The following is a 23563-nucleotide window of genomic DNA, read 5'->3' as shown; positions in this document are numbered from 1 at the left end:
CCCATACCCCCCCCTTCTCCTCCCATACCCCCTTCTCCCCCTCGCTCAGCTCAGCGAGCGATGTCCTCGCTTTCGCTGGCGATGCGCCTTCGGTCGCGCTGAGAGGGATGTCGGCGAGCGACGCACCCCGGGTCGAGGGAGCTCGCCTCGTCCTCACTCACCTCGTCCTCGCTCGCCCTTCAACCACCCACACCCTCCTCCATCGCCCCCCCCCCCCCCGCTCGCATCCTCGCACCCTCCCTCCTCGCGCTTCTCTCTCTCCTCTCCCCTCGTCGCCTTCACCCACTCGCACGTCCCTCACCACCGCGCCTCGCTCGCTCTCGCTCCCCACCTCTCCTCCTCGCCCTCCGCTCAACGACGCGTCCCCTCGCTCATCCGCACCTCGCGCTTCTCTCTCCCCTCTCCCCGCGAGCGAGGACGCAGCTCGCTCAGCTCGCCAGCGACGCACCATCGCTCTTCCGCAGCTCGCCAGCGACGCACCCTCGCTCTCCCCTCTCGTCGCCTTCACCCACTCGCACGTCCCTCACCACCGCGCCTCGGCGGGCGACGCCCTCGGTCGAGGGTTGTCGGCGAGCGATGCGTCCCTGAGTCGGAGCCTCGTTCTCGCGCGCCCTCTCCCCCACGTCCTCGCCCGCACATCCCCCTCACTTCCTCGCACCCCCTCCCCCTTCCACCCCTTCCACCCCCGCCCCCCCCTTCAACCACCTGCCTACCCCTCAACCACCTCCCTCCCCTGCCCTCACCCATACCTACCACCCCGCCCTCACCCATACCTACCACCCCGCCCTCACCCCTCACACCCCCTCGCCCTTCTTCTCTCTTCCACACACATACCCTTCTTCTCTCTTCCACACCCTCTCGCCCTTCTTCTCTCTTCCACACCCATACCCTTCTCTTGCTCTTCCGTAACTCGCCAGCTCGCCATCCCCCCGCATGGGACGCTGCGCGGACAGATCGCTTGTTGGACCGCTCGTTCGGTGAGGGGAATGGGCGGTCATCGACGGGCGGGGGCGCTCGTTCGGTGCGGGGAATGGGCGCTCATCGAGAGGAGGGGGGCGCCATATCGAGAGGAGGGGAGGGGGGCGCTCATCGAGAGGAGGGGGGCGCCATGTCGAGGGGAGGGGGTGCGTGGATGAATCCCCTTTCGAGGGAAGGGGCCACTGGGTGGGGGCGCTCGCCCTCCCTCCCCTCTCATTGCCTTCGTCTCCCCTCGCACCCCTCCCCTCGCTAGCCCTTCCATTCCTCCCCTCCTCGCCCACCTCTTCCCACCCTTCCCACCTCTCTCGCATCTCGCCTCCTTCTCCTCCACCACCCGCCCTCCTCAGCGCTCCCCTCTCCCCTCCTCCTCCCTCCTCCTCCCTCCTCCTCACACCTCTCCTCCTCGCCCTCTCCTTGCACCTCTCCTCCTCGTCCTCGCTCGCACAGCTCCCCCTTCCACCTCATCCCTCGCACCACGGCCCTTGCTCGGCCTTGCTCGCTGCGCCCCCTCGCTCGTCCTTGCTCGTTGCGCCCCATCGCTCCCTCTCTCGCACCTCGCCAGCGACGCACCCTGGGCTGATCGAGGGGGCCCATCTCGCCAGAGACGCATCCTGGGTCGGGGGAGCCCGGCGACGCCCCCAGTCGGTCGCCCAGCCCAGCTCGGCGAGGCGACGCGCTCACCCCAGCGACGCATCCTGGGTCGAGGAGCCTGGCGAGCGACGCATCCTGGGTCGAGGGAGAACGAGCGACGCGCCCCCGGTCGAATGCGCCCGGCGCGCTGAGAGGAGGGAGCCCGGCGAGCGGCGCACCGTTTGTCGGGGGAGCCTGGCGACGGGGACGGTCGGGGGAGCCCGGCGACGCACCCAGCGCCTCGGCAAGCGACGCACCCTCCCTCTCTCGCTCTTCCACTCCTTCTCGCACGTCCCTCACCACCCCTTGCTTCACCCTCACCCCAGCGCCTCACCTCGCCCTTCCCTTCCCTCGCGCTTCCCTTCCTTCCCTCGCGCCTAGCTCGCATCCACAGCTCGCACCCAGCTCGCACCCACCACGTGCTGGCTCGCTCCTCGCTCGACCCCCGCTTCCGCCGGCAATGCGCCCTCGTTCTTCCATTCCTTCGTTCGCCACTCCTCCCTCCCCTCGCTCCCTCCTCACCCTCCCCTCTCGTCGCCTTCACTCGCTCGCCCTCCCCTCTCCTCGCACCTCCCCTCCTCGCACGTCCCTTACCACCGTGCCTCGCTCTCGCCTTTCATCTTCCTTCCTCCTCCCTCTTGCCCTTCTCTCGCCCTTTCCCTCCCCTCCTCTTCCTCCTCCCTCTCCTCCACTCTTTCGCTCAACGACACGACCCGCACCTCTCTCCCCACATGGTGCGCTGCGCGGACGGCCCAGAGATGGGTTGGTTGCGGGAGCTAGGCGATGCGCCTTCAGTAAGGGGAGCACGGCGGGCTGAGAGGGAAGTGCGAGCGACGCACCGTGGGTCGAGGGAGGCGACGCAACCTGGGTCGCGCGAGTCCAGCGTCTGTGCTCGCTCGGTCGAGGGAGCCCTGCAACGCCGCCTCGGTCGAGGGAGCCCGACGCGCTCACCCCAAATCCTCGGCGCTCTGGGTCGAGGGAGCTCGGCGACGTACCGTGGGTCGAGGGAGCCCTGCGACTCCCCGGTCGAGGGAGCTCTGGCGACGCCCCAGGGTCGAGGGAGCTCGCCGGCGCGCCCCGGTCGAGGGAGCTCAGCGCGCTAGGAGGGAGGGATGCCGACGAGCCATGCGCATTGGGCCAAGAGGCGACGGAAGTGCGAGTGAGGGGATCTGGGGAGGGGAGTGAGGGGCGGAAAGTGAGCGGAGGGAGAAAGAGCGAGGGGAGTGAGGGGGAGGGCGAGGAGGAGCGAGGGCGAGCAGGTGGATGGGGGAGGGTGAGGGAGGGTTGGGGGAGGGGGGGGAGGGACGGGAGGTTGAGGTGGGAAGGGAAGTGCGACGAGAGGGAAGAGCAGGGTGAGGGAGGGAAGAGCAGGGTGAGAGGGGAGGGGGAGCGGGGAGATAGGCGGCGAGGGTGGGGAGGGGCGACGGGAGAGGAAAGTTGAGGACGATTGGGGGAGGGCGAAGTGCTATGCGACAAGAGAGGGACGAGCGGAGAAGAAATTGGGACATGGGGAGGTGCGCTGTGCGAGGGAGCGAGTGACCGAGGGCGACGCGCCCTCGCGCGCGCACGCCGGTGGGCGCGCGACGCCCACTCGGTCGCCCAGCCCGGCGCGCGACGCACCCTCACTCGCCCAGGTCCTCGGCGACGCCCCTCGCTCACGCAGGCAGCGCCTCAGCGATGCGCGCTCGCTCGGTCGCGCACGCGGGTGGGGTGGGGGGATGGGCGAGTAGGGTGGAGCTGAGGGTGGGCGAGGATGAGGTGCGAGAGAGGCAGGAGAGCAAAAAAGGGAGAGGTGCGAGAGAGGCGACGGGAGGGACGCGCGAGGAGGGCGGGGTGGGTGGGTAGGGGGCGCGTACTGGGGCGCGTGCTTGGTGAGGGGGCGCGTGCCGGGGCGTGTGCTGGGGTGAGGGGCGGTCTGGCACCCCCCTCTCGCCTCCCCCCCCCCTTCCACCTCCCCGCACCTCACCCCCCTCACCCTCTTCCACCCTTCCCCCCCATCTCCTCCCTCCTTCCCTCGCCCCTCCTCCCCTTCCTCCCACCTCCTCTCTCACCCGCATGGGGCGCTGCGCGGACGGCGCTGTTTGGCTTGGCTCCACCCGTACCTCACCCCCTCCTCCTTCCCTCCCACCCCTCTCACACCCCACCACGCGGTTTGGCTCCGCTTGCGAGTGCGAGTCCGGACGGTGGTTTGGCTCCGCTTGCGAGTGCGAGGAAGGGGAGGGGGGAAGGGGGAGAAGGGGGGTAAGACAAGGTGGGGGGAGAGGAAGGTGGGGTGGAGGAAGGGAGGGCGAGGAAGGGAGGGGGAGGTGTGTGGAAGGGGAGGGGGTGTGAGGGGATGGGGAAGGAGGTGGGGTGGAGGAGGAGGAAGGGGTGCGAGTGGGGGGGTAGGGGGAGGAAGGGGATGGGAGGAAGGGGAGGTGGTGAGGGGGTGAGGACGACGAGGTGGGAGGTGCAAGTGGGAGATGGGGGGAGGTGGTGAGGGGGGCATACGGCAGAGGCTTATGACCGATACATGAGGCTTATGGGCGATACATGAAGCATATGACCGACACACGAGTCTTAAGCTATGACCGATACATGAAGTTTATGGCCGATACATGAGGCTTATGACTACTGAGTACATGCGCGCCCCCAAGGTCGATAAGTAGCGGGTTGTGCGGCTTGGTAGCGGTGTTGTGCAGCTCGATATAGCGCTCATAGAACGCAACTCGCTCATAGAACGCAACTCGCTCATAGAACGAAGCGGCGCCCATAGAACGCAACACGCTCATGTAACGAAACACGTTCATAGAACGAAACAACGCTGCACTCAGGAGCGATGTTGTGTGGTGGGTGTTGATGGAGATGTGGGTGCGGGGGCGTCGCTGGACAAGGGAAGGGAGACGTCGATGGAGGAGGGAACAGAGGCATCGATGCAAGAGGGAACGGAGGCATCGATGGAGGAGGGAACGGAGACGTCGAGGCAGGAGAGAACGGCGGCATCGGTCACGGCAACGAAGGGACGAGGGCGAGCAAAGAGACAGGGGAGGGCAATGTGGTTAGGGTTGGTGAGCGAAGGGACGAACGGGGCGCGAGTAAGCAGGGGGCGAGTGAAGGGAATAGGGAGGATTGTGAGAGAGTGAGAGGTGGGAGGGTGGGAGTGAGAGGCGGGATCGTGAGAGTGAGCGGCAGGGTGAGAGGGTTAGAGTCAGCGGGTGGGTTAGAGAGTAAGCAAGAGTGGGAGAATAAGCGAGAGGGTGCAAGAGAGTGAGAGAGGATGAAAGAGCGTGCGATTCGGCAACGTCGTCACCGGAGACGGCCGATGACGCGTGTCATGGTTCCGGAACCTGGCACGTGGGCGCGTCGCCTGCTGTCGATCAGAGTGCTGGGGCGGTATGGCAGCTGTGCGGCTGAGGGTTATGTGCGCTGAGGGCGTGAGTGCTATCTCCTCTTAGGGAGGGTTGTCCTCTTACGACCTGAGTGGTACGTCCTCCGTCGACGTCAGTCATGAGCCCGCCGTCGACCCTCCATCCGAGCGCGCCACGTCCCCAGCGCGGCTGGTCGCTCTCGCCGTCGTGGTCGATTGGACTTGGAGTCGTGGTTGGTCAGGCTTGGAGTCGTGGTCGATCGGGCTTGCAGCGTGGTCGATCACTCTCGCCATCGCAGCGGCATCAATCGCTCCCGCTCTCTCTCAGCCGCGCTCACTCCCCCAGCCGTCGTTGATCACTCCCACAACCGTCCTTGATTACTCCCACAGTCGTCCTTGATCGCTCCGGCATCCGTCCTTGATCAGTTCCACAGCCGTCCTTGGTCACTCCCACAACCGTCGTCGCCCAAGCTCGCGCGCGCGCCCCACCCCGGCACATCACCGCCTCGCACCGCTTTCCTGCCCACACCTCGACTGCCGCGCGTTTCTCGTCTGCTCAGCCGCCACCCGTTCTTAGTCTGCGCAACGGACAGCGCCTTGTCTCGTCTCGACCGCCGCGCGTAATCTTCTTTACAGCACAACACGCCTCGTCTGCCCGGCTCAGCTCAAGTCCCCTTCCTTCCCCCTCCCTCCCCCACCTTCCCTCCTACACTCCCATTCCTCCCACACCTCTCCGCACCTCCTCTTCTCCACCCTCCACCACCTCCCTCTCCCACCCTCCCACTCCACCCATTCCCCCCCACGCCTCCCCCTCTCCACCCTCCCCCTCCCACCTTCCCACCCACCCTGCCTTCCCTTACCTCCCACCCTTCCTGCCTTCCCCACCCTACCCCACCCACCCTCGCCTCCCCCTTCCCTCCCTCCCCCTCCACCCTCCCTTCCCTACACCCTTCCCTACACCCTTCTCCCCTTCTCCCCTCCACCACCACCTCCCCCTACACCCTTTCCCCCACCTCCCACCCCCTTCATTCCCTCCACCCGCCCCTCGCCTCTCCCGCCCCCCACGACGCTCACAGTCTGGGCGCGTGCCAGCTTGATAGACGGGTGGGGCGCGTGTGCCTACGGCGCTGAGTGGGACGCTCGCTGGGTCGTTAGATGGGGCGGGGCGCATGCGAGGTCGATAGGTGGGACGCTCGCTGGGTCGATACGCGGGACGCGCGCGTGCTACGGCGATAGATGGGTGGGACGCGCGCTGCGTCGATAGATGGGTGGGCGCGCGTACGCGTCTATGCCTACCGTGAGGGCGCGCACGCGTCTGTGCTGACCGTGGACGCGTACGCGTCTGTTCTGACCGCGAGGGCATGCGACCGCGTCTGTGCTGACCGCGAGGGCGCACGCGTTTATGCCGACCGACCGCGAGCACGCGCGCGCCCTTACCGACCGCGAGGGCGCGCGCGTCCTTACCGTGAGGGCGCGCGCCTTTGCCGACCGCCGTGAGGGGGAATGGGCAGGTGGGTGGGGTGGAGTGGAGGTCAGGTGGGGTGTGGTGTGGGGGATTAGGGGGAGGGTGTGGGGAGAGGGTGTGGGGAGTGTGGGGAGGTGTGGGAGGTGGGAAAGGGGAGAGGGAGGGGTGTGGGAGGGGAGAAAGGGCAGTGAACGCGCGTCGCGTCCTGACCGCGAGGGCGTACGCGTTTATGCTGAGTGTGAGGGCGCGCACACGTCCTGACCGACCGCGAGGGCGCGTACGCGTTTATGCCGACCGCGAGGGCGAGCACGCGTTTGTGCTGACCGCGAGGGCACGATGACGAGCCGCTGCCGACGGTGAGCACGAGGACGCGTCTGTGCCGACCGCGAGGGCGTACGCGTCTGTGCTGAGCGTACGTGCGCGCCCGCGTCGCTCGGCCCATCCGCCCTTCTCCCCTCCCCCGGCCGCGCCGACCGCGTCGCCCCTCTGCCTAGCTTACGCGCGCGCCGGCCCATCCGCCCTCCTCCTCCTCCTCTAGCCCCACCTCCTCCACCTCGCCCGACTCCACCGACTCGCCGACTCCGCCTCGACTCCTCCTGCCTAGACTCCTTCACCTCCTCCGACTCCTTGACTCCTCCGACTCCGTCTCTTCCTCCGCCTCCGCCGACCTGACGTCCACTGACGACGACTTCGCCGACTCCGACTTCGACTTCGACTTCGACTCCGCCGACTCTGCCGACGCCTCCACCACCACCCTTCCTCCTCCTCCGACTCCGCCTTCTCTACCCCCACCTCCAACTCCTCCACTACCATCTCCGCCGCCTCGACTCCTCCTCGACTCCTGCCTCCGACTTCAACGCCGACTCCTCCTCCTCGACTCCTTGACTCTGACTCCGCCGACGACGAGGACGACGACTCCCGACTCCCGACTCCTCTTCCTCCTCCTCCGCCTCCGCCGACGAAGACGCCGACTCCTCCGCCTCCACCACCGACTCGCCGACGACCTCGACTCCTCCTCGACTTCGACTCCAACATCGACTTGACTCCTCTTCCTCCTCCGCCGACTCCTCCGACGGCGAGCAATGACGGTGACGATGACGAGGACGAAGACGAAGACGAAGACGCCGTCGACCCACGACCACCTCCTCCGCCGCGGCCGCCTCCTCCACCTCCTCCGTCCCGAGTCCTTGACTCCGACTCCACCACCGACTCCTCCTGCCGACTCGCCGCCAGCTCCTCCTCCTTCTCCCTCACCTCCTCCTCCACCCCGTCCTCCTTCCTCCTCCTCCGCCGACGCCGCCTCCTCCACCTGCCTCCGACTTCGACTCCTCGACTCGACTCCGCCGACTCCTCCGACGCCGACGACGAGTGACGACTTCGACGCCGACGACGGCGACTCCGCCTTGACTCCGCCGCCGACGACCGACGACGACTCCGCCGACGCCGCCGACGAGCGACTTCGACTCCGACGAGGATGAAGACGGCGACGAGGACGAGGACGACTCCGCCGCCGACTCGCCGAGGATGACGCCTTCTCCGACTTTGACGAGGACGAGTGACGACGACGACTCCGACGAGCGACGAGCGACTTCGCCGACTCCTCGACTTCGACGAGGACGAGGACGCCAATGACGAAGACGAGGAGGACGGGGTCGAGAGACGAGGACGAAATGGATGATTCTCTCCCTCGATGAATTATTCTCTCCCAATCGCTACATACCCACTGGGAACGAGTCCGTTGGCAGCAGAGCATGGACATTTCGGTCGCTTTTGGCCCCGACTGGTGCAGTCGCTTTTGGCCCTGGCTGGTGCAGTCGCTTTTGGCCTCGACTGGTGCAGTCGCTTTTGGCCTCGACTGGTGCAGTCGCTTTTGGCCCCGACGGGTGCAGTCGCGAGATCACGCCCGCTGTTCTTGACGCGCTGCAGGATTTGCTCCGTCGTGGTGCGGACATCTTCGAGGGAGTACGTGATGATCCATCTTCGAGGGAGTACGCGATGATCCATCTTCGAGGGAGTACGCTTCCACATTGAGGATGGGTGCGACGATCCATCGTCGACATCTCTTCCGCTATCCTTCCTCGTCGCGGGATCTGGCTATCCTTCCTCGTCGCGGGATCTGGCTATCCTTCCTCGTCGCGGGATCCAGCTACCCCGCGTTCCCGACCACCGATGTACAGCCTCGCTGGTGGCTCGTCCACTCCTTCCTCGAACAAATTCCCTCTCCTCGTTGAGTGTTCTTCTTCTCCTCCCTCGCTCGATCGTTTCTCCTCCCTCGCTCGATCGTGTCTCCTCCCTCACTCGATCGTTTCTTCTCCCTCGCTCGATCGTTTTTCCTCCCTTGCGTGATCGTTTCTCCTCCCTTGCTCGATCGTTTCTCCTCCCTTGCTCGATCGTTCCTCCTCCCTTGCTCGATCGTGTCTCCTCCCTCGCTCGATCGTTCCTCCTCCCTTCCTCGACCGGCTTGCCTCGACTCGACCGCTTACTACCTCGACTCGACGCAAAAGTGCCACTTCGCGCGCGCACATGGAGCAAGTACAAGAGGTGCCAGTTCGACGTCTTTGGGGGGGAACATCACGGAAATAGAATTCGCTCCCGAGGAGCAGCAGGATCAGACTCCGTGATGGCGGCCGTCAAGCAAGGATAAACACCGCGTCCCAAGCGAGGATAAACATCGCGCGTCCCAAGCGAGGACAAACACCGTGTGTCCCAAGCGAGGATAAGCACCGCGCGTCCCAAGCAGGGAAAAACACCGCGCGTCCTTGCCTTCTCCCATCATGTCGATTGTGCGCCAGGACGACGCTGCGCACGATGCCCGTGTGCGAGGCTTTCTCGCGGATGTGCTGGCTGCGTTCGATGCTAGTGACCGCGGGGTCGCGCACGATGCTGGTTTGGCTTCGCGCGATGCTGGTGACCGGGAGGCTGGGCGCGATGCTGGTCTGGCTGTGTGCGATGCTGGTTTGGCTGCTCCCGACGCCGCTCTGGCTGCGCGCGACGCCACTCTAGCTGCGCGCGACGCCGCTCTGGCTGCGCGCGACGCCGCTCTGGCTGCACTCGATGCCGGTGACCGCGAGGCCGCGTGCGAATACGTCCTGAACACGTCGGGCCTCCGGAAACTTGGAGGCGCGAAGTCGTTGATCCGGGAGAGCGTCGGATTCGAACTGAAGTACCTCCCCGAAGTCCTGCGCGACGACATGCAGCTGAGCGGCGGCTGCTATACGGACCAGTGAGTGATGGCGTCTTGTGATTTATAGTCGAGGGCCGTCTTCCTGACCATCGACTGCCGTCTTCCTGACCGTCGAGAGCCATCGTCCTGACCGTCGAGGACCATCGTCCTGACCGTCGAAGGCCATCGTCCTGACTGTTGAGCACCATTGTCCTGACCCACCCTCCTCCAGCTTACGTGACGAGGCCTGCGACCGGATCGTGTGGGGCGCGGTCCTGGTCGCCGCCCAGCACGAGCTCGAGGTGCGCTACGCGGACTTTCGACGGTGCGCGCGGTGGACGCCCACGCCTGTGTACCCCTTCGAGTGGCTCCTCGTCCGACACTTCACGAGGCAGGATGAGCGCGCGGTTGTTCTGCGCCTGCGCGACGCCCTACGGCGGAGCATAGAGGCTCTCGAGCGCGTCCCGAAGGTGCGGTCTCCCCCGGTGACGCGCGCGACCCTCGTCCTCACCTTGTTCGGGGGGAACAGCCCAGGACCGCGAACCTTGGCCCCATCCCATTGCGGTCGGGCTCGCTCCCTCTCCTGGCCGTGCACATAATATACGAGCTGCACACGGTCGTTGTGCCCACGATATGCGTTGCATCCCTCGGCGAACTGGAGGACTTGGTTGCGTACATGGCGGAGCGGCGTATGGGTATCTTCGTCGTCGCCGTCCTCGCGCTGTCCGCGTGCATGTACATCTGGTATCGCTCTCGCGGAAGTAAGTCGTGCTCTCGTGTCCGCGCTTTAAGCATGCCTCTGACGCGCAACAGCGTCGTGGCCAGCGGAAAGGGCGACGCGACATATAGTGAAGTTGCGGCAGAGATCTCGCCAGGAACCCCTGCTTTGGAAGACGCTGTTGGCGCTGACGGGGAGGATTCTGGATGAGGAGGACATGGACGAGACCGTCGTGGGGAATATACGCCGGATATTCGACCTGGTCGATACGCGGATGATGGTAAGCAATGGCAAAGGTTCGGCATCTTGGGCGCATGCCTGACCCCGTTACCTTAGCCCTATCAGCATCCTTCTGGAGAGCCTTTCCCGGGAAAGACGACTTTGGAGGCCATGCATGGGAGCATGGTTTCTGTACCGAATGGCGAGAAGCTCATGGCGGAGATCGTAGCTCGCATCCGTCCCTTCGTTCAGCCTGAAACCGACGCGGATCACGTTGTGAGTGATATGGTCATCTACGCTCCGCGACTCCTTTCTCAACTCTGTCCGAAGAGCACCGAAGCCTCTGCCACTACAGCAAATCATCATTTCGAAGAACAGCGGCGAGCTGATCTGGGTGCGCTCCTCTCGGACGCCTGCGACTATTTCGGCTTCCACGACCCGTTCTTTGAGATCCTCGGCCCGGCGGCGTACGCGGGGATAGCGAGACTTGGGGTCCAGCCCGCGACGCGCTATGCTGACGAGCTCATCAAGTCCATCGACGACGCGGTCGACGCGCTCCGCGAACTGGGATCCATCCCGGAGACTATGCAGAAGTGCGTATCACGTGCGGCGCGCTTGAAAGCGTTCACTGACGCGGGCATACGTACACAGCTTCGTCCGCAACATGCATCTGCGCCTGGCCTGGATCGGCGGGATTGGGTACGCGCAGACGGATATTGTGGCGCAGATTGAGGTGTATCGGCGTGGTGCGTGCGCTTCTCTGTTCTGCGGGCGCTTAAGACTCATCGGGATACAGAGCCCACGCGCGAGAAGCTGCAGGATCTGCAGAAGATTCTTGATCACTATCTGAGTGCTCTGGCCGCGGATCCTCCGCCTTCCTTTGTGAGATTGCGTGGGTGTCGTCTCTCCAGCTCTTCGCTCAATTACACTTTTGACAGCGCGACCTGCTCAACGCCAACATGAGCAAGAATGACAGGACGAAGCTCATCCTTCGGGAGATGTCCAAGATCTGTTGCTTCACACTAGGCTGCCTCCCGCTCCTCGTCATGATGAAGTTGGCCAACAGCAAGCCCGAAGTCATCCTCGGCGTGGTGTACACTTCGTTTTTGAAGACAGTGGTCAGCCCGTATGGACTCGCGGCGCTGGAGGGGCTGTACGACTGGGCCACCGGGTGTATGTGCCATTCGTTCTGTTGGTGCTGCGAGTTATGTGGTGCTGACGGGAGTGATTTGACAGACCGGAGGAATGAGGAGGTGCATAAAGCGGCTAACGTCGCTGCGGACCTCGAGCGCCTCGCGCGGTACCACCTCGTCGGCTGGCGGGCGCTGCAGGTGGCCATTGGCGGGTCGGAGGCGGGGGCGGACGAGGCTATCGTGCGCGCGCTCATGGATAGCGTGAGTGATATCTGGCCTAGCCTCGCGTGCTGTCACTTACGAACTCGCTCCGAACAACGCTGTCCGTGTCGTTCTTCTTTTTTTGATCACGTTCATTCTTTCTAGATCGTGAGCGCCGCGAAGCCGTCCATCTTGGTCTCGCTCGTGGAGGCGCTGGACGGCAAGGTGGTGTACGGCGTCAAGCGAAAGACGTATTTGCGGACAGACGCGGTGCGCGCGATGGTCGATGGACGCTATCCGGCTTTTGGGACAAGGAATGACGGGCGGGGGAAGGCGGCGTGAGTCGTGGGCGGGGGAAGGCTCCGCGAGTTGGGGACGTGGGTTCTGGCACCGTGAGTGTATCGCATATTCTATTTGTCTCGAATCGTTACGGCTGTAGATGTACTTCACATCTGGGCCTCTTGGCCGTGTACTCTTGTTCTTCTACGTCTCCGCGGAAGTGCGTGCACGGAGTGGCTTTTATACGTTGAATCGAGGTAAGAGGTCGAGGAAGGGAGGAGAGGAGAAAAATCAATGAGCAGAGGGGAAGCGCTTAAGGAAAGGATGGACGAGGTCGCGGTAGGTTGCTTGTCTCTGATGGCCACGATTTGTGACCGCTCCGGCCCTCGTCGAGCGTGTTCACTACGTGAATTCGGTGTCTTACATTCCCATACCGCACTGCATTTACATCTGCTGAGAGGAAGCTAACCCTCGCCCTCGCCCCATCGACGCATCGAATCTGGCCAGCATTTTGATACAGAAACACATCTTTCGAGAGCCGCACTTCCCTCCCTCGCCTCCTCGCCACTCCCTCACCTGCCCCCCGCGCCGCTCACTCGTGCGTGCGTGCTGAGTTGCTGAGCGGGGGACGCGTGCCAGGTCGCTCATTGGATGGGACGCGTGCTTAGTCACTAGGCGGGGCGCCTGCTACATTGGTAGGCGGCGCGCGTGCTACGTCGCTTGTTGGGAGGACTTGGACTCCGACGATGACGATGACGACGCCGCCGCGAATCACCGGCACTGAGGTTGCGGCAATCATCGACAAGCAATCAGCCGCGATCCCGTCCACCCCTTCCTCGACCGCTTCCCCTCTGCTCGTCAATCCTCCCTCGCCCCGTTCACCTCGACTCAACGCTCAATCTCATGAGTGGTCTACCGTTCACGGCGACTCAGCGCAAAATAGTCACCCCATGCACGCAAAAGAGCCACTCCACGCACGCACGACTGCGGAGACGGAGGAAAGAGACGGGGAATAATGAGAGATAGAGAATAATAAGAGTACATGGCCAAGAGGCGCGGAAGTCGAGTAAACTGAGAGCCGAGATGGTCGAGGGCGGACGATGGTCGAGCCTCGGCAGCTCGACAATATCCACCAAATTCTGACAGAAGTAAATGCAGTGCGATAGGGGAGTGCAGGAAACCGAGTTCACGTAGTGAACACGCTCGACGAGGGCCGGAGATGAGGTCAAAAATCGCGGCCACCATTGACAAGCAACCTACCGCGACCCCGTCCATCCCTTCCTTAACCGCTTCCCCTCTGCTCATTAATTTTTCTCCTCTCCTCCCTTCCTCGACCACTTACCTCGATTCAACGTAATGAAGCCACTCCGTGCACGCACTCCCGCGGAGACGTAGAAGAACAAGAGTACACGGCCAAGAGGCGCACAAGTCAAGTACACTGTACACCCGTAACGATTTGAAACAAATAGAACACGCGATACACTCACGAAGCCAGATCCCATGCCCCCGACTCACGGTGCCAGACCCACGTCCCCGACCACGTCCAAAACTCACGCTACCTTCCCCCGCCCGTCATTCATTGTCCCAAAAGCCGGATAGCGCCCGTCGACCATCGCGCGCACGGTGTCTGTCCGCGAATACGCCTTCCGCTTGACGCCGTACACCACCTTCCCATCCAGCGCCTCCACGAGCGAGACCAAGATGGACGGCTTCGCGGCGCTCGTGATCTAAATCGAATGAACGTGATAAAAAAAAAAGAACGACACGGACGGCGTTGTTCGGAGCGAGTTCGTGAGAGACAACATGCACAGGGCGGGCGTGAGTGACAGCACGCGAGGCTAGGACAGGCATCACTCACGCTACTCATGAGCGCGCGCACGATAGCATCGTCCGCCTCCGACCCGCCAATGGCTACCTGCAGCGCCCGCCAGCCAATGAGGTGGTACCGCGCGAGGCGCTCGAGGTCCGCCGCGACGTTAGCCGCTTTATGCACCTCCTCATTCCTCCGGTCTGTCAAATCACTCCCGTCAGCACCCATAACTCCCAGCACCAACAGAACGAACACCACATACACCCGGTGGCCCAGTCGTACAGCCCCTCCAGCGCCGCGAGTCCATACGGGCTGACCACCGTCTTCAAAAACGAAGTGTACACCACGCCGAGGATGACTTCGGGCTTGCTGTTGGCCAACTTCATCATGACGAGGAGCGGGAGGCAGCCTAGTGTAAAGCAACAGATCTTGGACATCTCCCGAAGAATGAGCCTCGTCCTGTCATTCTTGCTCAGGTTGGCGTTGAGCAGGTCGCGCTGTCAAAACTGGGATTGAGCGAAGAGCTGGAGAGACTACATAGAGCCCCGGCAATCTCACAAAGGAAGGCGGAGGATCCGCGGCCAGAGCACTCAGATAGTGATCAAGAATCTTCCGCAGATCCTGCAGCTTCTCGCGCGTGGGCTCTGTATCCCGATGAGTCTTAACGGCGGGCAGAACAGAAAAGCGCACGCACCACGCCGATACACCTCGATCTGCGCCACAATATCCGTCTGCGCGTACCCAATCCCGCCGATCCAGGCCAGGCGCAGATGCGTATTGCGGACGAAGCTATGTATGTATACCCGTGTCAGTGAGCGAATTCAAGCGCGCCGCACGCGATACGCACTTCTGCAGAGTCTCCGGGACGGGTCCCAGTTCGCGGAGCGCGTCGACCGCGTTGTCGATGGACTTGATGAGCTCGTCGGCATAGCGCGTCGCGGGCTGGACCCCAAGTCTCGATATCCCCGCGTACGCCGCCGGGCCGAGGATCTCGAAGAACGGGTCGTGGAAGCCGAAATAGTTGCAGGCGTCCGAGAGGTGCGCACCCAGATCAGCTCGCCGCTGTTCTTCGAGATGATGATTTGCTGTAGTGGCAGAGGCTTCGGTGCTCTTCGGACAGAGTTGAGAGACAAGTCACGGAGCGTAGATGACCCTATCACTCACAGCGTGATCAACCTCGCTCTCAGTCTGAACGAAGGGACGGATGCGAGCTACGATCTCCGCCATGAGCTTCTCGCCATTCGGTACAGAAACCATGTTCCCATGCATGGCCTCCAAAGTCGTCTTTCCCGTGAAAGGCTCTCCAGAAGGCCTCTGATACGTCTAGGGGAATGGGGTCACACATGCGCCCAAGGTGCCAAACCGTCGCAGATGCTCACCATCATGCGCGTGTCCACCAGGTCGAATATCCGGCGTATATTCCCCACGACGGTCTCGTCCATGTCCTCCTCATCCACAACCCTCCCCGTCAGCGCCAACAGCGTCTTCCATAGCAGGGGCCCCTGGCGTGATCTCTGCCGCATCCTCACTATATATCGCGTCGCCCTATCCGCTGGCCGCGACGCTGTCGCGCGTCAGAGGCATGCTTGAGCGCGGACACGAGAGCACGACTTACTTCCACAAGAGCGATACCATGCATACATGCACACGAACAGCGCGAGGACGGCGACGACCCAGATACCCGTATGCAGCTCCGCCATGTACGCAACCAAGTCCTCCAGTTCGCCGAGGTATGCAACGCATAGTGTGGGTACAACAACCGTGTGCAGCTCGTAGACTATGCGCGTGGCCAGGAGAGGAAGCGAGTCCGACCGCAATGGGATGGGGCCAAGGATCGCGGTCCTGGGCTGTTCCCCCAGAACAAGGTGAGGACGAGGGTCGCGCGCGTCACGGGGGAAGACCGCACCTTCGGGACGCGCTCGAGAGCCTCTATGCTCCGCCGTAGGGCGTCGCGCAGGCGCAGAACAACCGCGCGCTCATCCTCCCTCGTGGAGTATCGGATGAGGCGCGACTCAAAGGAGTACACAGGCGTGGGCGTCCACCGCGCGCACCGTCGAAAGTCCGCGTAGCGTACCTCGAGCTCGTGCTGGGCGGCGACCAGGACCGCGCCCCATACAAGCCAGTCGCCGGCCTCGTCGCGCAAGCTGGACGAGAGTGGGTCAGGACGATGGCGCTCAACGGTTAGGATGACAGCCTTCGACGGTCAGGGCAACGGCTTTCGACGGTCAGGAAGACGGCGCTCGACGATAAATCACAAGACGCTATCACTCACTGGTTCGTATAGCAGCCGCCGCTCAGCTGCATGTCATCGCGCAGGACTTCGGGGAGGTACTTCAGTTCGAACTCGGCGCTCTCCCTGATGAACGACTCCGCGCCTGCGAATTCGCGGAGGCCCGACGTGTCCAGGACGTATTCGCACGCGGCCTCGCGGTCACCAGCGTCGAGCGCAGCCAGACCAGCATCGCGCGTAACCTCGCGGTCACCAGCATCGTGCGCAGCCAGCACATCCGCGAGAAAGCCTCGCACACGGGCATCGCGCGCGGGGTCGTCCTGGCGCCTGCGAGACATGACGGGAGAAGGCAAGGACGCGCGATGTTTGTCCTTGCTTGACGGCCGCCATCACGGAGGCTGATCCTGGTGCTCCTCGGGAGCAAATTATACTTCCGTGATTTTCCCAAAGCCGTCGAACTCGCACCTCTTATTCTTTCTCCATGTCCTCCGGCCTGCGCGCGCGAAATGGCTCTTCTACGTCGGGTCGAGGTGAGTGGTCGAGGAAGGGAGGAGAAACGATCGAGCAAAGGACGTGAAACGATCGAGCAAAGGAGGAGAAGAAGAACAGTCAACAAGGAGAGGGGAATTGTTCGAGGAAGGAGTGGACAGGGACGCCTATGACGCTGAGGGTGAGTGAGTATGCGGGGTAGCCGGATACCGTGCCGAGAATGGATAGCATTGAGGAAGGATAGCGGGGGAACCGTCAAGGATGGATCGCCGAAGCGATCAGCGAGGAGGGGTAATGAGAGAGAGCTAGGTAGGGGAGGATGGATAGCCCGAGCGCGCGTTGAAAACGAAGAGAAGAGAAATGGGTGAAGGACAATGGCAGAGGCACGCACTTGGGCGAAAGAGACGGCCAGCAAATTATCAGTGCAGGCAAGTGCTGGCCTTTCGCGCGCGTCTCGGGACGAGGTCGACGCGCGCTCGCTCTCCGACGAGGTCGGCCATAGGTTCTGGCGATGCGGAGGTCGAGGTTGAACTCCACTTGCCTCCTTCTCTGCTCGCCTTGGCTGGGGAAGAGCTAAGCTGACGACGGATGACGCAGGTCGAGCGTCCAGCGTCGAGGTCCGGCTCGCTTGACTCCTGCGACGTAGTTGACTCGCCTCTGCCGACGAGTGTCGAGGTTAACCTCCCCTCGCTCGACGCTTCCCGGGCCGACGGAGGTAGCATCGACTCGCTCTCCAGCAACAACGACGAGGCCGATCTCTGGCTCGCTCGCCTCCTCCGTCGACGAGGTCGACCGTCGCTCTCCTCCTCCTCCAACGACAACAACGAGGGAGACCGTCGACGAGCGTCGACCTCCGCGCGCTTTCTGACGAGGTCGGCCTCCGCACTCGCTCTCCGCTCGCTCCTTCCCCCCCAACAACGATCTAGTCAAGCCGTCGACGCGTTGACTTGACTCCGAAGACGACCGTCGACCTCTGCTCGCTTGGCTACGACGACGGAGTCAATCTCGACTCGCTCCCTGACAACCACGAGCGTAGGAGGTTCTCCCAACGAGCGTATGAGGTTCGCCTCCCCCCTTCGTTGGTCGTGGGTGTTCGCATCCTCCGATGAGGTCGACCGTCGAGTGGAAGCGGCGGCCCATGACGATGAGCGAAGTGCGTAAGGCGGGTGCGTCCGGGGTCAGATATGTGGAGGAGGATAGAAAAAGGTGCGAGGAGGGTTGGGGGCGAGTAAGGAGGATAAGGTGGAAGGAGGAAGGAGGAAGGGATGGATGGAAGGAAGGGTGGGAGGTGGGAAGGAAGGTGAGGCAAGCGGGTGAGCCGAATCAACACGATACTCAAGGCATATCACAGTACGCCCGGCATATATATCACAGACGTTGTCCGTATAGGGGTACAATTTCAAGCGCGGGAAATGACTAACTTCGCAGAGGCGGTCTTCCACGTCATCGATCCACACCCTTCTCTCCGTCCAGCCGGGTCACCCCTAGAGGTATGTCAACACGCGAGTGGGTGGCGGAATTCAATATCTCTAGTTCGACCTTTACCGGTGTATGTCAGTGAGTGGCTGGCTCACCGAGGCGTCACGCGCCCTTTTCTCCACAACCCTCTGCGCTCTCTTCGACAGTCCGCTCGTCTCTCTCGCAGTCGGCGAAGGGCAACTCGTTGCGTAGCGCCCCAATCTTGTCCCCAGAAGACGACGGCGCATCGACTTCTGGCGTATCCTTCGTCGCTCCAGCCCGCAGCAGCATCTCACGGATCCGTTCCTCTTTCGCCGCGTTGTTGAACCAAGCCATTCCGGAATTGATCATATTCAGCACGTCGATTCCGTTGCTTGCACGAGACCTTGGGTTGGCGCCACAGCGAAGAAGGGTGCGCAATGCTTCCTCGCTGCCGGCGAGCGCGGCATACTCTAAGGAAGAATCCCGAGCCTCTCTGTTCGCTCCTGCATCGCATAGAAGACTGACAGACTGAGGGCAATTTATCCGACAGGCGAGGTGAAGGGGGGTAAGATCTGTTCTTCCACAAAGATCGGGGACTCTTGGTGACTGATGAATATACAAGATGCTATCTGGGATGTTAGGGATCAAAGATTCTGAGAACACACATTGCTTACCTTGTCGGTGGACGCGTCAATAGCTCCACTATCATTCCACCATAAACAGCGAGAATTTCTCTTGTTGGCGCATCGAGGTCAACTCTTTTGATCGCACCGCTGAGAATTCGACCGTCGGCGGGATATGACATCGTGGCATTGACATCGGCGCCTCGGGCGAGGAGCAAGGCGGCGGTCTTGCTGCTACGATGCCATACCGCACAGTGCAAGGGAGTTCCGCATGGGGAAGCGAAGGCGTCGATGATCACCCCCGGCTGATCAAGAAGCAGCTTCACCAATCCCAAGCTGCCATCGCAGACGCCAGAGCAAGCCAGATGCAGCGGCGTTCGACCACAGGGCGTCAGAGCGTTGACATTTGCGCCCCGAGAGACAAGCACGCTCGCTGTTTCGAAATATCCTTTTTGGCACGCCTCATGAAGGGGCGTCCAACTATCGTGCCCTTCTATGTCCAAACGTCGCGGCTGGTCGAGCAATAGCCGTACGATCTCTGCGTGGCCCTGAACTGCAGCGCTACAGAGCGGACTTGGACCGCCTAGAGGGTCAATGTCTGCTCCTCGGTCAATGAGCAGACGACAGATCCTGATAAGTCCTCGGGACGCCGCCCACTCGAGCATAGACTGGCTCAAATCGTCGTCCGAAGAGCCCGTGTTCTGCATGCGGCTTCCTACATCGAGAAGAAGCTCGACCAGGCGTTCGTTCCCTCGGAGGCACGCGCGGCGTGTATTGGCAGTAAGACAATCCACCACTTGTCGGTGACGTCTCAGTCCGTCGAATGTGTGAATTACGTCTTGCTCGAGAGAGCGATAGTGGTCATCTCCTGCCCGCTCGATGCTGGCGACCCAATTGTGATACCAAGGCTCGGAAGCTTGCCTTTCTGCCATGAACTCCGTAAAGGGGGGCATCTGAACTGTGATTCTCCCCTCGTCGCGCACGAGCACATCAGTAAGCGTGACGGCGGGTTGTTCTCGCTCGGCAAGCTTGGCGCAGGCAGCGACATACGCAAGGCACATGCGAGCCATGAGTGCGTGATCAGCCTGCCTGATGTAAAATGGCGACGCTGGTGGTAAATTCTGAAAGAACTGTTGCACGGACGCGTGTGCGACGGAGACGAGATTGCTGCCAGTGTTTACGGTGATAAACATTGAGTCGACCGCCCTTCCCGCGGACTGCATAGACGGCACTAGTGAGCTGTCGTAGATCGGCATGTCACATCCCGCAGGATATATAAAGGCCTGCAGCTGCGCGAAGGCTGTCAGACTCATGGGCGCCCCGCGAGTGATGAGCCACGCGAGCAAGATCTTCACTTTGCGTCGCAGGGGAGGTTTGATGGAGTTTAGGCGCTGCATATATACGTCTTCAAGGGACTGCGGAAGGTACTTGAGAAGAAGGATGACGTCTGAGGGACTCTCGGCCACAGGTGCTAGCTCGTCAATGATGAGTGACACCCATCTGAGGCTTGAGGATATAATCAGCATTACAACAGATTAATCGACCACATGGTCACTCACTTCCCACCAGCTCCATGCCGTAAAGTGCGGCGCAGGCCCGTAGATTCCGCGACTCCAGCGAGTAAACCATCAGGCTTCCTCATAGCGTTGTCAATTAATATGGACACGTCGTCGTGAACGCCATCCATGTGGATTACGGAGGCGCGTAGGGCTGCTCGACCGTCAAGGGCACGAGCCGTTATCAGGAGCGAAGTTGCCTGGTGGCTTTGCAACCATCGCAGAATTGGGAGGATCTTTGTCATATCGCTTTCGTCAAGCGCATCGACAAGAACGTAGATTGGGGAGCGTCGCGAGCGAAGTAGCCCTGAAAGTAGGTCTTTCTTTTCTTCCAGAGTCGTGTGCCCGCGCATCATTGCTTTGAGACGGTGCGCGAGCAGAAAAGTAGCCGTGTCTGAGCTCCGCAAGGCCAGTTGGCAGAGAAATGACGAGATGAGCGAGTCCGCTGTTTGTCGATCTGCGCGATTCGTGATATCGAAGAAATAGACGAGCACGATAGCATCCCTACGGTGGGACCCGCAATAATGCTGGAGATCTTGAAAAGCAGCGGCACTGGTAGGCGTCAGGCGTTACCAATAGCCACTGCTCTGACGCTAGGTCATTACTCACATCATAGTGCTTTTACCGCAGCCAGCTAAAATCAAATCAGTTGGGAAAATTCTGCGAACATACAGAGCATTACCTGTTCCATGTAGCAATAGCGACGTTACGGTGCCCTTCTTGAAATCAGCGAATGCGCGACCATTGAGGAACCACATTCCGGTAGAGGGGACGCGGTCGTTCAGTAATCTACTCAACTTCTCGGATGAGTCACGATACTGGAGCCATTCCAGGATCTTGTCAATAGCCGCAGTATCTGACAAACACGAGAACATCAGCAGCGCGCCTCAATTCACTACAAACAGAGTTTTGGATACCTTTGATGGCTACAATATCGCTCGAAGCCCTAACGATAGCATCCTTTGACAGTCTTACAATTTCCCTGTTCTTGTGGATCTCCTCGATAGCTTGGGCGTTTCCCGCTTCTACGTTCGCTATGCGGAGGTCAATCAGTAATGTTTCGACCTGGCAATACGCGAGATCATACCTTGTATCTCATGGGCAAGGTTTGCTACCCGCTCCATGCATAAGCATACTGTAGTCCGATCGTCACGCCCCGCTGGACATGTGTTCAGCAAGTTAGACCGATGTATGATGACTTTGCGCACAGGCTAGACTCGAGGCGAGTTCTGTAACTACTTCGAGTGTCACAGCGGCGATCCTCTCGTGCTGGCGCGTTCCGAGCTTGCCCAAGTTCGCCAAAGCCTCCGATAACGGCTTTGCGCTTTGTATACCTTGCAGCCACACACCTGGAACGCGCATTAAGCCTCCATCATACAGATCTCACTACGGGACCTACGAAAGCGACCCGCCTTCCTCATCTTCGACACAGCACCAAAGATTTTCAGGACTTGGACGAGGAGCTGAACAGAGGCCTCCCGGACGAGGGTGTGCCCTTCGATCACGCTATTGATGAGGGAGATTCGTGACTTGATCTCGTCGAACGCGTCACAGACCGCTTCAAACTCGTTGTGAGCGACGGTTGACGCCTCATAGCTCTTCTTTAAGCAATCGTACGCGCACCAGAAAGCGACCGATGCACCTTGAGTAGAAGTCCAATCGCCGAGAAAATGACTGGGCCCGGGGGAAAAGCCTGCGGGAAACGCGGTCAGCAACCAGGACCGCCATACATGCATTTGAGGCTTACGGATGCGAGCGAGTTTCCAATGCCATCGCAAAGGTTTGCTAGCACGGTCGCAACTGGCAGCAGGCGCTCGCGCAGCCATTGCGGACCATCATCGCGGAAGACCTTAAACTGCACCTCTTGGCCACGAACATACTCGTCAATGTCTGCCGCGGAACAAAAGGGCAGAGGGTCGACAGAGAAATTGACACCCGCGCTCTCCTGATATTCCTTGACCGCATCCTCCCACAGGCGAACCATGGGGTCATTAACGTTCGAGGCCTGAGGCTGTGAGTTCCCGCCTGGAGGCGATCCCTGCCCCTGGACAGCCGCGGGCGCGAATTCGGGCACAGGAACTGGCTCAGTGGCCAAAAGCACGAGCGGAGGACCAGGCGCCGCGGGACGAGGTGAGTCCGACTGATCAAGGGCGTTCGTAGGAGAGGGGTGCGGGCTTCTGGAGGCAGGGACGATGTCGTCCAGCGTAGCTGAGAATCGAAGGCCAGAGACTCCCGGACGAGCAGGCACGGCTAGCGCGAACGACGCGCGAACGAGATTGATCAAACTTGCTGAGCGACCACGCCCCCAATTGCGCGGATCGAGTCGATCGAGCCAGACTGAGAGCATGGACTGAGGCGCAGCTGGATACGCCATCATAGTTAAAGACTTGACGATAAGCGCTATATGCTTTGCGATGAGAGCTTGGGTCAAGAAGGCGAAGGTGTGCGATCAGCAAGGCGGTGAATCACCCACAGCGGTGCGATCAGTGATGTCGCCACATGGTCCGTATTGTGTCCGGCCGCACTGACTGGGCGTCAGCGTTAGAACTCTGTGGATAGCGTCATCGATAGCTAGAACACCGCCCCTCGACTACTTACCTACGAGAGTCGAGGCGTCTGTTAAGGATACATTCGGAATTTTGCGGTGGCAACGTGCAGGAAGGCTTGTTATTGAACTGCTTTGATCGAAGGTGCTACTTGTAGAGGTGCTGGATAGGCAGAGGGCATTGAAAACTGGCGGGTGAGTATACGCAACAGAAGCGACGAGCCCAACAGGATTGAGAAAAACGATTATCATCTCAAAATTATACCTCTTACAATGAGTACATCAATGCAGTATTCGACCGGCGTACATACTCTCCGTCTGACACGTCGACTGGAAAGACAGGACCCGGCTCCCCTAACCTCTGCAGTACACGTACAGTCCTCGCCCAGCGTAGGAGTTCGGTCAGTTGATGAACAGCTCTCGGTCCATGCGTTCTGAGCCTTCACCACCCTTTGGAGGCTCGTTGCAAGCCCGTGAGGTGGACCGCGACAAGCAACACGACGACAACCTGTTGATCATGACTAAGTGCGCGGCGGCGCCGTAGCGCGTCCCGAGGGTCTATCGTAACGACGATGAAGGACGGAAGGACGCTGCAGTCGTCGGAAGATGGATGTCAGTTGTCGCTGTGAGAATGTAGCGGTCGTCAGTGACGCGTGGCTAAGGCTATTGGTCGGGCAGTGGTCGCGGGCGGTACGTCACCTCCGTAAGAGGGTTCGCGCCAATACTTGACAGCCTTGC

The 23563-nt window shown here is 61.4% G+C and overlaps 6 protein-coding genes across 6 annotated transcripts; 1 reads left to right on the top strand and 5 right to left on the bottom strand.

The window, feature by feature from the left end:
- Window positions 1–6414: 6414 nt before the first annotated feature.
- Window positions 6415–7067, bottom strand: SCHCODRAFT_02178888 (uncharacterized protein). Its single transcript, XM_050341984.1, has one exon. It carries the CDS (start codon window positions 6859–6861, stop codon window positions 6511–6513), a length of 351 nt encoding a protein of 116 aa, XP_050196895.1. The 5' UTR covers window positions 6862–7067; the 3' UTR covers window positions 6415–6510.
- SCHCODRAFT_02178960 (uncharacterized protein) lies at window positions 7068–8357 on the bottom strand. Its single transcript, XM_050341985.1, has one exon. It carries the CDS (start codon window positions 8176–8178, stop codon window positions 7273–7275), a length of 906 nt encoding a protein of 301 aa, XP_050196894.1. The 5' UTR covers window positions 8179–8357; the 3' UTR covers window positions 7068–7272.
- Window positions 8358–9180: 823 nt separating this feature from the next.
- SCHCODRAFT_01194438 (uncharacterized protein) lies at window positions 9181–13148 on the top strand (the record flags this gene model as incomplete). Its single annotated transcript, XM_003025858.3, has 12 exons — window positions 9181–9642; window positions 9815–10052; window positions 10112–10343; window positions 10396–10580; window positions 10637–10795; window positions 10850–11112; window positions 11171–11265; window positions 11316–11401; window positions 11458–11692; window positions 11756–11913; window positions 12019–12123; window positions 12801–13148. Exons 1-12 carry the CDS (start codon window positions 9194–9196, stop codon window positions 13146–13148), a joined length of 2553 nt encoding a protein of 850 aa, XP_003025904.1. The 5' UTR covers window positions 9181–9193.
- Window positions 13149–13505: 357 nt separating this feature from the next.
- SCHCODRAFT_02558936 (uncharacterized protein) lies at window positions 13506–16524 on the bottom strand. Its single transcript, XM_003025867.2, has 11 exons — window positions 16215–16524; window positions 15849–16086; window positions 15558–15789; window positions 15322–15506; window positions 15107–15265; window positions 14790–15052; window positions 14637–14731; window positions 14501–14586; window positions 14205–14439; window positions 13991–14142; window positions 13506–13859 (listed from the first exon to the last, which is right to left on the bottom strand). Exons 1-11 carry the CDS (start codon window positions 16508–16510, stop codon window positions 13683–13685), a joined length of 2118 nt encoding a protein of 705 aa, XP_003025913.1. The 5' UTR covers window positions 16511–16524; the 3' UTR covers window positions 13506–13682.
- Window positions 16525–18229: 1705 nt separating this feature from the next.
- Window positions 18230–19389, bottom strand: SCHCODRAFT_02595103 (ankyrin; the record flags this gene model as incomplete). Its single annotated transcript, XM_003025868.2, has 2 exons — window positions 18230–18697; window positions 18816–19389. The coding sequence occupies 2 exons, from the start codon at window positions 19387–19389 to the stop codon at window positions 18243–18245; spliced, it is 1029 nt and encodes a 342-aa protein (XP_003025914.1). The 3' UTR covers window positions 18230–18242.
- A 74-nt stretch (window positions 19390–19463) lies between these two features.
- On the bottom strand, window positions 19464–22695 carry SCHCODRAFT_02754058 (uncharacterized protein). The gene is made up of 11 exons (XM_050347289.1): window positions 22028–22695; window positions 21923–21973; window positions 21680–21869; window positions 21489–21629; window positions 21368–21439; window positions 21198–21314; window positions 20963–21136; window positions 20890–20914; window positions 20284–20832; window positions 19708–20230; window positions 19464–19649 (listed from the first exon to the last, which is right to left on the bottom strand). The coding sequence occupies exons 1-11, from the start codon at window positions 22655–22657 to the stop codon at window positions 19557–19559; spliced, it is 2565 nt and encodes an 854-aa protein (XP_050196893.1). The 5' UTR covers window positions 22658–22695; the 3' UTR covers window positions 19464–19556.
- Window positions 22696–23563: the final 868 nt, after the last annotated feature.

This window comes from Schizophyllum commune (genome assembly GCF_000143185.2).
Source record: "Schizophyllum commune H4-8 unplaced genomic scaffold SCHCOscaffold_20, whole genome shotgun sequence".
NCBI classification, from domain to species: Eukaryota; Fungi; Basidiomycota; class Agaricomycetes; order Agaricales; family Schizophyllaceae; genus Schizophyllum; species Schizophyllum commune.
This window is presented reverse-complemented; position numbering and strand designations above follow the sequence as displayed.

Excerpts from the sequence above, each read along its gene's own strand:
- SCHCODRAFT_02178888 (XM_050341984.1), bottom strand. The coding sequence starts at position 6,861 with ATGGGCCGAGCGACGCGGGCGCGCACGTACGCTCAGCACAGACGCGTA.
- SCHCODRAFT_02178960 (XM_050341985.1), bottom strand. The coding sequence starts at position 8,178 with ATGTCCATGCTCTGCTGCCAACGGACTCGTTCCCAGTGGGTATGTAGC.
- SCHCODRAFT_02558936 (XM_003025867.2), bottom strand. The coding sequence starts at position 16,510 with ATGTCTCGCAGGCGCCAGGACGACCCCGCGCGCGATGCCCGTGTGCGA. Across the intron at positions 15,053-15,106 it reads AGAGCGAGGTTGATCACGCT|AGCACCGAAGCCTCTGCCAC; the intron begins GTGAGTGATAGG and ends CTCTGTCCGAAG. Across the intron at positions 14,732-14,789 it reads GTCCCGGAGACTCTGCAGAA|CTTCGTCCGCAATACGCATC; the intron begins GTGCGTATCGCG and ends ATACATACATAG.
- SCHCODRAFT_02754058 (XM_050347289.1), bottom strand. The coding sequence starts at position 22,657 with ATGATGGCGTATCCAGCTGCGCCTCAGTCCATGCTCTCAGTCTGGCTC. Across the intron at positions 20,915-20,962 it reads GCTATTGCTACATGGAACAG|CTGGCTGCGGTAAAAGCACT; the intron begins GTAATGCTCTGT and ends ATTTGATTTTAG. Across the intron at positions 19,650-19,707 it reads TCACGCTTACTGATGTGCTC|AAAGGCAAGCTTCCGAGCCT; the intron begins GTGCGCGACGAG and ends AGTTCATGGCAG.